This window comes from Bos indicus x Bos taurus, chromosome 4, assembly GCF_003369695.1.
Source record: "Bos indicus x Bos taurus breed Angus x Brahman F1 hybrid chromosome 4, Bos_hybrid_MaternalHap_v2.0, whole genome shotgun sequence".
NCBI lineage: Eukaryota > Metazoa > Chordata > Mammalia > Artiodactyla > Bovidae > Bos > Bos indicus x Bos taurus.
In genome coordinates this window covers 58,741,618-58,756,713 of record NC_040079.1, presented here as the reverse complement: position 1 = coordinate 58,756,713, position 15,096 = coordinate 58,741,618, and the positions used below count along the sequence as shown (strand labels likewise).

At 49.4% G+C, this 15,096-nt stretch overlaps 2 protein-coding genes across 3 annotated transcripts in view; both read right to left on the bottom strand.

Annotated features, from left to right (window-relative positions):
• The window catches only part of ANLN (anillin actin binding protein), a 174,915-nt gene extending 170,342 nt beyond the window's left edge, over window positions 1–4,573 (bottom strand). The window contains exon 1 of the mRNA XM_027539530.1: window positions 4,407–4,573. The gene's annotated coding sequence lies outside the window, so the exon portion shown is untranslated. The remainder of the gene's footprint in view (window positions 1–4,406) is intronic.
• A 4,096-nt stretch (window positions 4,574–8,669) lies between these two features.
• EEPD1 (endonuclease/exonuclease/phosphatase family domain containing 1) overlaps window positions 8,670–15,096 on the bottom strand; it is a 121,937-nt gene continuing 115,510 nt past the window's right edge. For both annotated transcript variants that reach the window (XM_027539525.1, XM_027539524.1), the window contains exons 7-8: window positions 12,682–12,876; window positions 8,670–9,353 (exon numbers count right to left, since the gene is read on the bottom strand). In XM_027539525.1, coding sequence (XP_027395326.1) covers window positions 9,154–9,353; window positions 12,682–12,876 — 395 coding nt within the window. In that variant the 3' untranslated portion in view covers window positions 8,670–9,153. The remainder of the gene's footprint in view (window positions 9,354–12,681; window positions 12,877–15,096) is intronic.

Genomic DNA, 15,096 nt, shown 5'->3' with positions numbered 1-15,096 from the left:
ATGGTTCTCCTGCCGTTTGTCACCTTTGACCCTTCATGTGTTGAGCACCTTGTTGATCTGCTTCACAGGTAGTTATTGCCCCTGCTGAAGGAATCCCTTACCTAGGCAGTGAAAGCCACACTAAAATTCTTATACACTCGTGCATGTCTTCATGTTTCAGTCACCTCATCTCTGTCTTGGGTAGTGTTTATAGTGGGTTCAGCCATACCTGTCCGTACTCTGTTTAAACGAATTCCCCTCAAGTCTCTCAATGTGTGTCTCCGGGCACCTTCACTGACCCACCCAGACCACAGCGGGACCTAATCAGCATTCTAGCATGGACGCTTGGGGTCAGCGCTGCAGGCCAGGGAGCTCCTAGGGAGACCCTTCAATGCACTGATGCGGGATCCCCACTGCCCAGGAAAGCGACGCTCCTTGTCTGAAATCTCAGTCAGAGGTAACACTGGAGCAGGATGGAACCTGACGGCCAGGAAATGCTGGCCACAGGTGGCCCGCCAGCGGGGCCTCATCCTGGCACTTCCTGACTCCCTGTCCTTGGGCTTTTAAAGTCAGTGAATGGGGGCATTTCTACAGCCTAGAAAATTCACAGGATTCCTTGAAGCATAGAGCAGTGAGGGCGCCCCCTTGGCTGAGAGGTAAAGCCATCTCAGTAGCCTCTTTAAAAATGCCACTTGACAGTTTCAATGTGATTAAAGACCTAAATGTACAACCTGATACTATAAAATTCCTAGAGGAAACCATAGGCAGAACATTCTTAGGCATAAATCGCAGGAATATAATTTTTAATCCGTCTCCTAGAGTAATGAAAGTAAAAACAAAAATAAACAAATGGGACCTACTTAAACTCAAAAGCTTTTGCACAGCAAAGAAAAACCATAAAACAAAAAGACAACCCATAGAATGGGAGAAAATATTTGCAACTGACAAGGGGTTAATCTCCAAAATTTACAAAGAGTTCATGAAGCTCAATATCAAAAACAAATAACCCAATCCTCCAAAGAACACAGATGGCCAAAGGCACATGAAAAGATACTCAACATTGCTAATTATTAGAGAAATACAAGACTACAATGAGGTATCACCCTACACCAGTCAGAATGACCCTCATCAAAAAGTCTATAAACATGCAAGGACCTACGATACAGCACATGGAACTCTGCTCAATGTTATGTGGCAGCCTGGATGGGAGAGGAGCTTGGGGGAGAATGGATACATGTACGGCTGAGTCCTTTACTGAAACTATCACAACATAGTTAATCTGCTATATATAAAATAAGGTTTAAAAAAGGCTATAAACAGTAAATGCTGGAGAGGATGCGGAACCCAAATACACTGTTGGTGGAAACGTTAATTGGTCCAGCCACTATAGAGAACAGTATGGAGGTTCCTTGAAAAGCTAAAGAATAGATCTACTACATGGCTCCAGCAGTCCCACTCCTGGCGATGTTTCTGGAGAAAAACATGGTTCAAAATGATACATGCACCCTGATGTTCATTGCAGCTCTGTATAAAACAGCTAGGACATGGAAGCAACTAAAACGTACATTGACAGAAGAATGGATAAAAAGACGTATATATACAGTGGAATATTACTCAACCATTAGAAAGAAAGAACGGCGCTTGCAGCAGCATGGATGGACCCAGAGACTACCATACCAGATGAAGTGTCGGAGAGGACAAACGTCACACGACATCACTTGGATGTGAAATCTAAAACCATCATGCAAATGACCTTGTTTACAAAGCAGAAACAGACTCACAGACTTTGAAAACAAACTTATGGTTACCAAGGGGGAAAGTATTGGGGGGTGAAGGGCTAAATTAGGAGTTTGGGATTGACGTACACACTACATATAGAAAATAAGTAAATCAACATGGACCTAGTACAGCACAGGGAACGCTACTCATTATTCTGTAATAAATGGAAGAAGACTTTGAAAAGAACAGATATATATATTGAATCACTTTGTTATACACCTGAAATTGACACAACATTGTAAATCAATTATAAATATAAAATTTGAATAGAAATCCAAATAAATAAAAATGCCCCTCAGGACATCTCTGAACTCAGAGTGAAGACACTATCCCAGGATGCAGAGTGGGCCTGGAGGCCTGACACTCTCCTCCAGCTTGCAGACTTGGGTTCAGCCCGAAGCAGCCAGTTCTGATGCAATCACACAAGGCCAGCCAATCGTCCTCATTCACCACCACAGTAAAACCTGAGTCCTTAATGCTCCCCACCAGCAACAAATCACTGAATTATTATTTAATCACTGAATTAAATAACTCGTCATGAGGGAGGCAGTAGGGCACTTAGGAGCGCCCGTCTTCCACCACAGACTACAGACGGGACCTCAGTTGCTCAGCACACACGAGCAGGCGCCCCAGAACCAAAGGCACCTGTGAGGTTTGACCCCCCAGATGCAGGAAAACGCCAGCACGTGGGAAACCTCTTCTGGGGCCTGTCTCTCTCCTGTCTCCCTCCCGCCCAAGCCCCCGGAACCACCTGTGCACGAGGACCAGGCTCTGGGCGGGTGAGGCAGCGTCCTCTTTTCCGGCTGCTCTTCAGCCTGTGGATGTCACTGATCTCATTGGCCTGCATTTCCCGTGTTACCAGCCCCAACCTGGCCCCCTGGGAACCCAGATCTGAGAAAAAAAGAGAATGTCGCCCCTCCAGCCCCCACCCCTGAGATGAAGAGAGGAATGGTGACACCAGGGTGCCCCAGACCACACCTTACCTCTGCCTTTGAAGCTCGAAGCTTGTCCTCCCTGCTCCAGGCTGCAAGTGTCTGGGGGCCTGGCCACCCCGGCCCTCTGCCCCCTGCTTTCCTTGGTCTCTGTGCTGCTGAGGCAACTCCAGGTCAACCTTGGCTACTCGGCCTCCCGAGCAGTTTCCGGAGGGCTGGAGACCACAGAAAGTGCTACCGGGCCTGGGCCTGTGGCCTTATTCCCTCCTCCCCTCCTCCATGCCCCCGGCCTTTGTCGTGGCCACTTGTTTTCCACAGGCCTCCTTATCTGCTTGACACGTTCCAGGCCAACTGCATTTCTTATCACAGCAAAACCTGAGTCCCCAGTACTCCCCACCCACAACAAGAATCATTTAATTAAACAATTCATCACGATAGAGATAGCAGCTTAGGACAGCCCATCTCCCACCACTGACTATTGACGGGAGCTCGGCTTCTAAGCAGACACCATTAAGCACCTCAGAATCCAACGTGCCAAGCGAAACATGCGTCGTGTGGTCTGACCCTGAAAGTGAGGGTCATCTCCCCATCCCCACGAGTGATCTGTTTTATGCTCAGCAGACTCCTCGCCAATGCAGGGTCACCCTGGCTCCACTTTTAGGCAGTGGCCTGCTTCTCAGTGGTGGTCAGGCCTCCCCACACCCCCCACTCTCGGTCAGACCCTGGCATCTGATCTCGTGTCGGTCTTTATGGTGGTGTTCACACAAAGGAGCCTTGTCGTGCTTGGCTAGGGGCTGTGTCTGGGCACAGAGCAGCAGTCTGAGAACTCCCCAAACACTTGAACCTCCCAGAAGGGCTTGGCCACCACAGAAACTGCTGGTGATGAGGAAGGGGATTGCCACACACACCCAAAAGTTCATTTCTTATTACAAGAAGGGAGGAACATTTCCATTTTTCAGCTATGGAAACAGGCTTACAGAAGAAGGTCGAGTAACTTGGGCAGAATCACAATAAGTTCCACGTGGGTTTAACAGGAGTCTGGGCCTGTAATATTCACTACAGCTGAGCTCTCAGTACCTCCCAGAGCTGTTCCCCCTCCACCTTGCTGGGCCTCTAACTAGACCTATAAATGTTCCAGGGGCCTGCTCCTCGGGGGTGAGGGGGACCACTGTCCTGGCCCCTCCATGCCCACCGCTACTCCACTCCAGCCTCATCCCTTGCTCAGGGACCAGTGTGATGCCCAGCGCGTTTCTTGCCAGGCTTTGTGCTGCAGCCTCTTCCTCTGCTTTGCACAAGGCCTGCAGAGCAGCCTACCAGCTCCCAGGCCTGCTGCCTTTTAACTCTGGCCTTGGGTTCTGTTTAGTCTTCTCCCCACAACCCTTCACAAACTTGCCAGAGTGACCTGGACGGAGCCCTTCCCTCCTCCACACCCTTGTCCTCAGTAGCCCCTGCCCAGAATACTGTCTTCTGCCTGCCTGTACCACCCGCACCAGTCTTGCCCATTAAAGCCCCAGCTCAGAAAACTTTCCCAGGAAGACTACTCAGATTTGCCGCCAAGTGAAAACATACCCTTTTCCTCTGATTCGCACGGCACTTTATATCTCTGCTTGACAAGTTATTTTTTATTCTTAAGTATGAGCCTACCCCCCTAAAGAACTTTAAAAACAAGGCCTTTGCATTCAGAGCTGAGACAGGAATCCCAACTTTGTGACTTACCAACTAATGGGGGCGATGGAGTCGGCCTCAAATCCTCGGAGAAGGTCCTCAGGTTAGCTGTGTAAGTCACCTGGCCAGCCGTGGGACACTCAGGAGGCAGATAGTGCCTGCTCTGCTCCAGACCTCCTCTTCCTGGTTTCAGCAAAGCTACCCACCTCCACTCCTCTGAGCCTGCCTGGCTTCAGCAGCAATCAGGCTAAGCAGGCACTCCTGTGGTGGGCGGGGCTCTCCCCGTGGTGGGCGGGGCTCTCTCCTTGGAGGCAGACATCCCAGGGGGCCCATCAACCAGGAAAGGGTGCCTCAGATGGGCAGACCTCATGCTGCCACTCTGTCCTCACTCGGGAGTCCAGACCTACTCAAAGGTCCTTCCAAGGGGCAGGAGCTGCTGGCCTCCGGTGGGGTTAGGCAAGGAGACTCCCATCTGCCCCCACAAGTTGAAGATGAGGAAGCTTGTTTATGATTCCCTGGCTTGTTTCTTTGCCCCCTTAGGGAAAGTTGGTCAATTGTGTCTGACGCTTTGTGACCCCACGGACTGTAGCCCACGAGGCTCTTCTGTCCATGGAATTCTCCAGGCCAGAATACTGGAGTGGGTAGCCATGGGTTCCCTTCTCCAGGGGATCTTCCCAAGCCAGGGACCGAACCCAGGTCTCCTGCACTGCAGGCAGATTCTTTACCGTCTGAGCCACCAGGGAAGCCCCTTTGCCCACTTAGGCCTGTACCAAAGCTCATCTGTGCAGTGGATGGGGGCATGCCAGCAGTGAGTGCCTTGATGTCGGGGCCACAGCATAGAGACTGGGTAGAGAGCTGGGCTGGAAGGAACTGGCCCTCCCCATGGAGCACCCAGAGTCTGGGGGCTCAGGGTTCTGTTTTATGAAAGGGCCTATGGTTTTCTTATAAAATGGAAGATGCAGTTATGAATCACTTTGTCTGGCTGCTGCATGAGGATTCCCAGCTTCCTAAGGCCTGGCACTCAGATTCCTGCCAGCTGCTCCCTCAGGGGAAGCCCCTCTGCCTCTTCCAGGCTCACCAAGGGGAGAATGGAGAATACAGGGGATTCTGTAACCAGGCCCTTGCAGCCCCTGCTGGAGACAGGCACAGACCAGAACCATGGCCGAGTGATCCTGGAAGTCAGGGGTCTTCCTCCCTCTCCTCTGATCACCCCCAGAGCCAAACCTCGTGGGTGCACCATGTGTGACGAATGAAAAGCAGCCCAAGGTTTTTAAATATCCCTTTCTTGTCTTTGTTCCAAATACCTATATTTTAATTTTACCTCCAAATACGTATATTTTAATTTCACCATTCCAGAATTAACACTTGATCACTTTCAGTGACTCCTTCCTAGCAAAATGCCCCTTCAGGGAGTGGCATAAGAACAAAGAGTTGTAATTCCCTTCACATGTTTACGTATCTGCTGTGAGGACTTTAGCATACTTGGCCTACAGGGAAATGTAGTATTTTTCTGTTTAAAAAGTATAAAACTTTGAACATTGTCATTTTGGGGCAAGCTTGGGCCTTTTATTATGTATGTATTTATTTCATTGTGACTACGAAACGTCTAAAACAGACAAAAGTAGAAGAGCATCATGAATCCCTATGTTCCTATCACCCAGCTTCAACAACTATCCATAATTTGTAAATTTAAGTATCCTTTGGATTTTAAGCTCTACTCAATTCTCTCATACTTACTGTGCAGGGGGAGAGAGAAGAGATGAGCCATCTGATTATTAATTAATCTTAACACTTCTAGAAAACTTGAGCTTTGAATTCTGTAAGTTTTATGAATATCCTGCCTCTGGGCTAAAGGCTCACAGGCCCAGGCAGGGAGGAGCCCAGGGAGGCACTCTCTGCTGGGGAAGCCTCCATCATCCCACAGCCTGGCTGGGAACCGAGACTTTCAAAGGCTAAATGTGCCCACCGTTAGACCAGCGACGATACCACTTAAGATTCCACATCTGAGTCCAGCTGTTACTCCTGGGAGACAGTCGGCCATATCCTGTCAACTCAAGCAGAAAAAAAGCACAGGTTCTGTTTCTGGATGATTTACTTGGTGTCCTACCAAGTTTCTCCACCAGGAGGAGCTGTGAAGTGCAGTCCAGAGCCTCTGGGTCTTTCTCAATGGAATGTGGGGCGGGATGATCAGTGACAGGCTCCATTGGGTGGGGATCCTTACTTTTGAGAGCTCGGTTGGACCAGTGGACAGTCCAGGATAACATACTGTTGGGAAAGCACGAAGCATCTGTTCCAGTTGAGGATAACAGAAACTCCGGGGATAAAATGAAGACAACAAAAAATAGAAGAATTATTTTTAAATGCTGCTGCTTGTTGAGATCTCACCATGTGTCAGAGGGAATGGCTCCCCCCACCGCCACCGCCACCCGCCCCGCTCCGGCCCCGGAGTTGAGCTCTGTGGTCAGAGATCGTGCTGAGAATTTTATAGATGTTATTTATTCTCTGCAGCCCTGAGGGGTTTTATCCCCACTTAATAAATAAGAAACCCAGGACTCAGCCAGATAAGCAGAACCTGCAGGGGCCACAACTTGGACATAGCAGAGCTGGGACTCTGCAGCCAGGTCTTCTGCCTTCAAACCCTGGGCCTGTGGCTACCAAGAAATGCCTTCACTTCTGGGGTCCTCAGGAAACAAGCACCCCCACTCTGTGTCTGGGGTGCGAGTGTGCATCCAGCCAAGGCTAAGCAGAGGCACTGAGCAAACTCCAGTGTATGACCTACCATTCAGCTCCCCAGCCTCTGGCTCAAATCATGGGACTTTCACAAAGGTTGTTTAACTGGATTTTTCTCCCCTCTTCTCACCTAAGAAGCCCTTTTCTCTCCACAGTTTTGTGCAAAAATCTGGCTAAAAGAACTTGAAGCATCTGAATGGTGAATGCAGGTGGAAGTTTTAACTGCAGATAAAGGAGAAGGCAATGGCAACCCACTCCAGTACTCCTGCCTGGAAAATCCCATGGACAGAGGAGCCTGGTAGGCTTCAGTCCATGGGTTCACTAGGAGCTGGGCATGACTGAGCAACTTCACTTTTCACTTTCATGCATTGGAGAAGGAAATGGCAACCCACTCCAGTGTTCTTGCCTGGAGAATCCCAGGGACGGGGGAGCCTGGTGGGCTGCCGTCAAAGGGATCGCACAGAGTTGGACACGACTGAAGCAACTTAGCAGCAGCAGCAAAGTACCAAAAAAGGTCAGCTCAGCTGAGAAGCACCCCTTCCTACCCACCACGACTTTTCATTCTAACTTGACTGCTTTCAGTCAAGACTCAGCTATCACAGGTTCCAGGTCTCCAGGCGCTGCTCACCCACCCACTGGAGAGACAGCTCCTGGGAGTAGTAATGGGTGATGACCAGGTACCCAAAAAGCTCCCGGAAAGGGGTTTCCTTCCTGTGCTCATGACCAATGATGCTCCCGGGAGCCCGATGCCCCAGGTGTCCATCCTTTGATGGACAGGGACCCTTTCACTGCCCATCCAGCCTTGGGTTTCAAGTCACTAGATTCCCACTGGTGGTGATGGTGGTCCACACATTCACTGCCATTGTTAACTCTCTCACACGTCAGTGCCAGCAGCATAGGGCTGAGATGTGTGCATGGGCTTTGGACTGAGTGTGGATCCCGTCTATGTACTTACTGGCTGCATGACCTTCAGGAGGTGAAACCCCATAAGCCTGTTTCTTCGGCTGTGAAATGGGCATTATAATCCCAGTCTCATGGGGACCTACAGGAGACCCCAACCTGGGAAGGAAAGAGTACTTGATGGCAGTTAACCCACATGTCCCGCCCCCCACCCCCAACACCCATGCTCAAAGGAGGACCCAACCTCTCTTGATGCTCCCAGGCTTAGCTTCCTGGGGATCCAGAATCAACAGCTATTCCTCAGGATCGGCAGATGGAGGCTCTGGGTAGAGAATGCCTGGGGAATGCTGGGGAACTGAAGGTGAACTGAATTGAACGGGGAAGGAGGAAAGGAGATCATTCAAATGGTTCTTCAAAGTGATAGATGATCCAGCAAAGGGGTCAGAGGATGAAGCACTGGATGGGAGGGAAGAGACAATCTAAAGATCGGACAGAGATTCCGGGGGTCAGTGAGGTGTGATGGGTACCTCTGCAGGATCTCAAGGCGAGGATGCAAAAGGAACTCCCAGGGTTAGGGGTGCCTTGTGTTCGGACCCTGCAGGCCGCAGCCTCTCCCTTTCCCCACCCTGCCCAGGACATCAGAAGAGGGCACAAAACACACAGGACAGGGGACTGCCCCCAGGCTCTCACTGCAGCCAGGCAGGTTCATCTCTGTTTATTTTTTCAAAACAAAACTAAAAATCATCACTCAAAATATTTGAGGAGAGTACTCAAGTTAAAAGCTTTTCACAGAATTTGCAGTCAGAACATCATAGACTGGTGGTCAGGAAAGAGAGCTCTGCCTCCAGCCTCCACGGCTATTCCCTCTGAGCTGCAGTCCAGGCAGTGTGGTGATCACCCCCAGTGGTTGAGGCTGGCGGCATCCACAGATCAGAGACATTCCAGTTCTCTACCCAGCTTCTGATCAGACCATCCAGCACCTCGAGGGCCCGCTGGGCTCCCTCCCCCATGAGAGTCCACAAACTCTGTGAGGAAGGCAGCCGGGTCACAGCGCAAGCACTGTCCGCTGTCAGAACGAGGACAAAAGGGCAGGCGGTTCTGGCTCTGCATCTTCACGGGGAAGGGCGAACTCCCCGGGGTCAGGGGGTGGAACGCCTGTTCGGTGCCATCATCGCTCGTGTTTAATGTTGGCTTCACTTCGCTCCAGGGTGAGCCCATTGCCGCTCCGAGGGCCTTCCTTCCTGGTCCAGTCCTTCTCCGTGTAAAACTCCGCAAGCACAGGGCAGTGTTCAGAAGCCACTCCGCCCCAAGACCAGTTATCTGGAATCCAAGGGTTTGTGAGGCCTTCTCTCACTACAGCCCAGTGGCCTGGAGGCAGAGGGAAGACAGACCCAGAGGTCAGGATGGGGGGTGGGGGAGGGCCGCAAGCTGGTGGGTGGAGGCCAACAGTGTATAGTCTGCAAGCCTGGGCTCCCTGACGAGACCCCTCAGTCACCTGGCTTGCCTGTGCAAATGAACTGTCTCAGCCCACTGGATTTCCCAGACAAGTGAGGGTTTGCCAAGGAGGCGCTGAAACTACCCTGGGTCCAGGCCTCCTGCCCATTCGCATACCTCCTGGCCCCCACCCCGTCCTTATTTGGCAAACACTTGCAATCTGACCAGCAAGGATAAGTGTTCGAGACAGGGACACAGTTCCCACAAAGGTGTCCAAAGTGAAGGTCCTATTTCACAAAGCAAAGCTGCAAAGGCGGGTGGGAAAGGAGAAAGTTCTACAAAAAGGGTAAAGAAGAGAAAGTTACAGAAGTTTATGAGATAGTAAAGGTATTTTTAAAGTCAAGGTTTAGAAACACGTGAAGCTTAAGGTATGTTTAAGAAATGGGAAGAGTCACAGAAGAAAGGACAGAGCAGTTAGAAGCATGGCCATGGCCCTCAGTGAGAACTGTCCCAGATAATCAAACGGACCCAGGCCTGGGCTCTGGTGGCTTCCCTAGTGGCTGAGATGGTAACAAATCTATCTGCCTGTAATCAGGAGACCTGGGTTCAATCCCTGGGTTGGGAAGAAACCCTGGAGAAGAGAATGGCAACCCACTCCAGTATTCTTGCCTAGAGAATTCCATGGACAGAGGAGTCTGGCAGGCTATAGTCCATGGGGTCACAAAGAGTTGGACATGACTAAGCAACTAACTGTGGAAAATACTGAAAGAGATGGAAATACCAGACCACCTGACCTGCCTCCTGAGAAATCTGTATGCAGGTCAGGAAGCAATAGTGAGAACTGCACATGGAACAACGGACTGGTTCCAAATAGGAAAAGGAATACGTCAAGGCTGTATATTGTCACCCTGCTTATTTAACTTATATGCAGAGTACATCATGAGAAATGCTGGGCTGGAGGAAACACAAGCTGGAATCAAGATTGCCGGGAGAAATATCAATAACCTCAGATATGCAGATGATGCCACCCTTATGGCAGAAAGCTAAGAACAACTAAAGAGCCTCTTGATGAAAGTGAAAGAGGAGAGTGAAAAAGTTGACTTAAGACTCAACATTCAGAAAACTAACATCATGGCATCTGGTCCCATCACTTTATGGCAAATAGATGGGGAAGCAATGGAAACAGTGGCAGACTTTATTCTTGGGGGCTCCAAAATCACTGCAGATGGTAACTGCAACCATGAGATTAAAACACGCTTGCTTCTTGGAAGAAAAGTTATGACCAACCTAGAGAGCATATTAAAAAGCAGAGAAATTACTTTGCTGTCAAAGGTCTGTATAGTCAAACTATGGTTTTTCCAGTGGTCATGTATGGATGTGAGAGTCGGACCATAAAGAAAGCTGAGCACTGAAGAATTGATGCTTTTGAAATATGGTGTTGGAGAAGACTCTTGAGAGTCCCTTGGACTGCAAGGAGATCCAACCAGTCCATCCTAAAGGAAATCAGTCCTGAATATTCATTGGAAGGACTGATGCTGAAGCTGAAACTCCAAGATTTTGGCCACCTGATTCGAAGAAATGACTCATCTGAAAAGACCTTGATGCTGGGAAATATTGAAGGCGGGAGGAGAAGGGGACAATGGAGGATGAGATGGTTGGATGGCATCACTGACTTAATGGACATGAGTTTGAGTAAACTCCAGGAGTTGGTGGTGGGCAGGGAGGCCTGGTGTGCTGCAGTCCATGGGGTCACAAAGAGTTGGACACAACTGAGCAACTGAACTGACCTGAACTACGCAACTAACACCTTCACTTTCAGGCCTGGGTTCTGGTGTGAGTTCTGCTGCCCAGGCAACAGTCCCACGATGGGGGCCACTCCTCCCTGCACCTCGCTTTCTACAGCTGAAGAGCAAGGGACAGATGAAATGGTTTCTAACTTTCCTCCAGCCCTGTCTGCTCAAGCACTCCAGCACCACCTCCAACTGCCACCGACCTCTGTCTGGCCAGCGGTGCCTTTCTGCAAACTGCATCTGGCCCAGTCTGATGACTGACACTCCCTCTGAGACCCACTTTCTTCATCCTTTGGATTTTCCCATGATGCAGTCCAACAGGACATTGGTGCCCAGGACTGGAGATTCTGGTCCTGAGGATCCAAGTCTTGGTTGCACATCCTGGTGGCTGCACATCCTGATCTCACAGTGGGACTCCAGCATTGGTACTTAAATATGTTTTTTTAACATTTCTCTGAAGTATAATCTGCAACTATTTGTGTTTAGTAAGGGCTTCTCTGGTGACTCACACGGTAAACAATCTGCCTGCAATGCAGGAGACGGGTTTGATCCATGGGTCAGGAAGATCCCTTGGAGAAGAGAATGGCTACCCACTCCAGTATTCTTGCCTGGAAAATCACACAGACAGAGGAGCCTGGGGGGCTACAAAGAGTCGGACATGACTACAACCTATCAACTGACACTTTTCAAACTGTTGGTGCTTATCTTTTCAGTGCTGAGGTTACCCCCCACACTCTGGTCTGGCAGAGTCCTGCCTAAAGCACTTCGGCATCCATTAGTGATGCCAGGTGACGTGTCAGCTCACCGCCAACTGCTGCTCTGCAGGGTGCTGATGGCATGTTGGTAAATCTCAGGCCACAACACACTGCCTGAACATGACAGGGCTTGAGAAGTGTTTGCTGAAGGGCCAGGTATCCTTAAAATTAGGCTAAGTTGGGGCTTCCCTGGTGGCCAGTGGATAAGAATCCACCTGCCAATGCAAGGGACATGGGTTTGAATTCTGGTCTAGGGAGATTCCACAAGTCGTGGGGCAACTAAGCCCGTGTCCTACAACTACTGAGCCCACGCTCTAGAGCCCGTGAGCTGCGCTAGTGAAGCCCACGTGCTCTGCAAGAGAAAGCACTGCAATGAGAAGCCCACGCAGCACAACCAGAGAGTGGCCCCTACTCAGCACAGCAGAGAAAGTTCACAGCAGCGACCAGTGCTCAGTCGATAACCAGGTCTGCCCAGCACACATTGGCTTTGTCCCTGATGTAGGTCAGTGAATGCCTTTTAATTAGTTTTCAGAACCCCTTCACTCTTAAAAGTGGCTCTGTGTGAATGATAATTATACAGCCACCTGAACAGTAACCTCATAAATGCCTGCAGAGGAGGGAAGATCACTCCTGACTCTCGCTCAAACCAGACAATCGTGAACTGCCAGCTCAGACAGGCGACTCTCCCTCTGTTTCTGAACAGCACATGTGCTTTACCTGTGAAAACCTTCTTTAAGCTTTTACTGATCCAGATGTTGTCCAGAGCCTTCGAGCCTTGAGGATTCTTGGTGCTGATGTTGGTAAAGGTGTGTGCGGGGATCAGGTGGTGGAATTTTTCTTTCCTCAAGATATCATAGTCACTGCTGTCTGGCCCCTGGCCAAAATCCCCTAAAACTATCACGTCTTTTTCTCCTAGAAGTGGAAGAAAGAAATTCAGAAATGTAAGAGGTGGTGGGAAGTTAACCCAACACTGACCGCTACTCGTTTAAGTAGGATCGTGACTGTCTGATTTGACTCTCCAGGATAAGGACTGTGGCATGGTTCTTATTCTCCCAATTCTTCCAAGTTCCTTGGGCAATACCCCCTCACCCCCATCCCCCACCAACCCCCAAGCTTTCAGAGTAGGTTTGTGACACATTTGGTTAGTGTGATGTCAACATCACCTCTGTTCTGGATCATGGGTTCCGAATCTCATAGCACAAAAAGGCCCTAAGGGTCTTGCCCAGATCGTTAACAAAAGATCAACAAACATTTATTGAGCACAGAAGGAAGCCCGTGTGAAGACACAGGAAGAAGACAGTCATCGACAAGCCGAGGGGAGGCCTCAGAAGGAACCGACCCTGCCAACACCTTGATCATAGACTTTCCAGCCTTCAGGACTGTAAGAAAATAAATGCCTGTTGTTTAATCCATCCAGTTTGTGGTATTTTGTTATGGTACCCCAGCACACTAATATAGGGCAAAATACTTTAAAGTATCTTCAACATCTCTCTCAAACTCTAGTTTGATTTACAAGAGTAAGTGGGATAGTTACGAAGTATTTTCCAAAGTGAGGAGACATTCAGAAAAGGACAGTGAGACCCAGCTTGGCTCCCTGGGATTCCTGTCCACTGCCTGACCATCATTTCCTGTCTCGAAGTTCCCCTCAGGGGAGCCACCTTATCACAGGGAGAAACATTGCAAGGAAAGCTTTAAGGAAAGCAGTTCATAACCAAGGGCCAAATGCATCTGAGACACTCAACAAATCTTCATGGACTCGAATATGTGTCAATAACAAGGGCTGCTGCTGCTGCTGCTGCTGCATCACTTCAGTCGTGTCTGACTCTGTGTGACCCCATAGACAGCAGCCCACCAGGCTCCCCTGTTCCTGGGAATCTCCAGGCAAGAACACTGGAGTGGGTTGCCATTTCCTTCTCCAATGCATGACAGTGAAAAGTGAAATGAAGTTGCTCAGCTGTGAGATTAAGACATCTAAAGTGAAATGACACAAGCCACCAGCAGAGGGCACTCACGTTCTGCACATGACACCCTCTCCCAGTGGGCCTGAGGGAGGGAGGGATGGAAGGAAGCCTTTCCTGCAGCCATTGTATGAGCAACAGAGACGCAACAGTGACCCTCATGCTAGATCCTAACAACCCTGGCACCCAAAACAGGGCGAGCCCAACTAAGCTGGTCTTGAGAAATCAGTGCAAACTTTCAACAGGAAAGTCAACTTATGAATAATACTAATAACAACTCCTAGGAGGCCAGTGTTCATGACCCTCCACTGAGTCGTCACCGTGTGCTGGGGACCTCTTGCAAGTAAGAAGCTGAGGCTCTGACCAAAGCCACCAAGCCCTCAAATCCAGGACTCTTTACAAAGAGCTAGGATGGAAAAGCCCCACACGCTTGGAACAGAGGCTGCTGCCTGGCAGACGTAAGATAAACATGCATGGAAGAAATGGTGAACAAAGCATGAGGAAAACTGCACAATTAAGGTGCAACGTATTTTTTAAAAGGAATGAACAGAAAGATGCTACCTTTATTAAATTTCAAGGAAAACTTAGGAAAGACTGAGACAAAAGGTTTCAATATAATGAGAGGTTTTCATTAGGATACAAACATGAAATATTTGAGCCAAAAAAAGACAGTTCTGGGGGTTTTCCTGGTGGCTCAGTGGTAAAGAATCCACTGGCCAATGCAAGAGACGTGGGTTCAATCCCTGGTCTGGGACGATCCCACATGCCACGGGGCAACTAAGCCTGTGTACCACAACTGTTAAGCCTATGCTCTAGAGGCCAAAAGCCACAGCTGATGAAGACTGCACATCCTGCAGCCTGTGCTCCACAACAAGAGGAGCCACCGCAACGAGAAGCCTTTGTCCTGCAACGAGAGAGTAGCCCCGCTCGCTGCAACTGGAGAAAGCCCGTGTGCCGCCATGAAGACTCAGCACTGACTATATATATATATATATATATATATATACACACACATATATATACACATACATACACACACACACACACATTTTTTTTTTTTTTAAGAAAAGAAAATTCTGAACCCAGGAGAGATGCTGGTGTCAGGCATCAATAAACCCAGCTCTGTGTAACTTCGGGAATGAAAATAATGGCTCATTTTTAATTGGACTGTCCA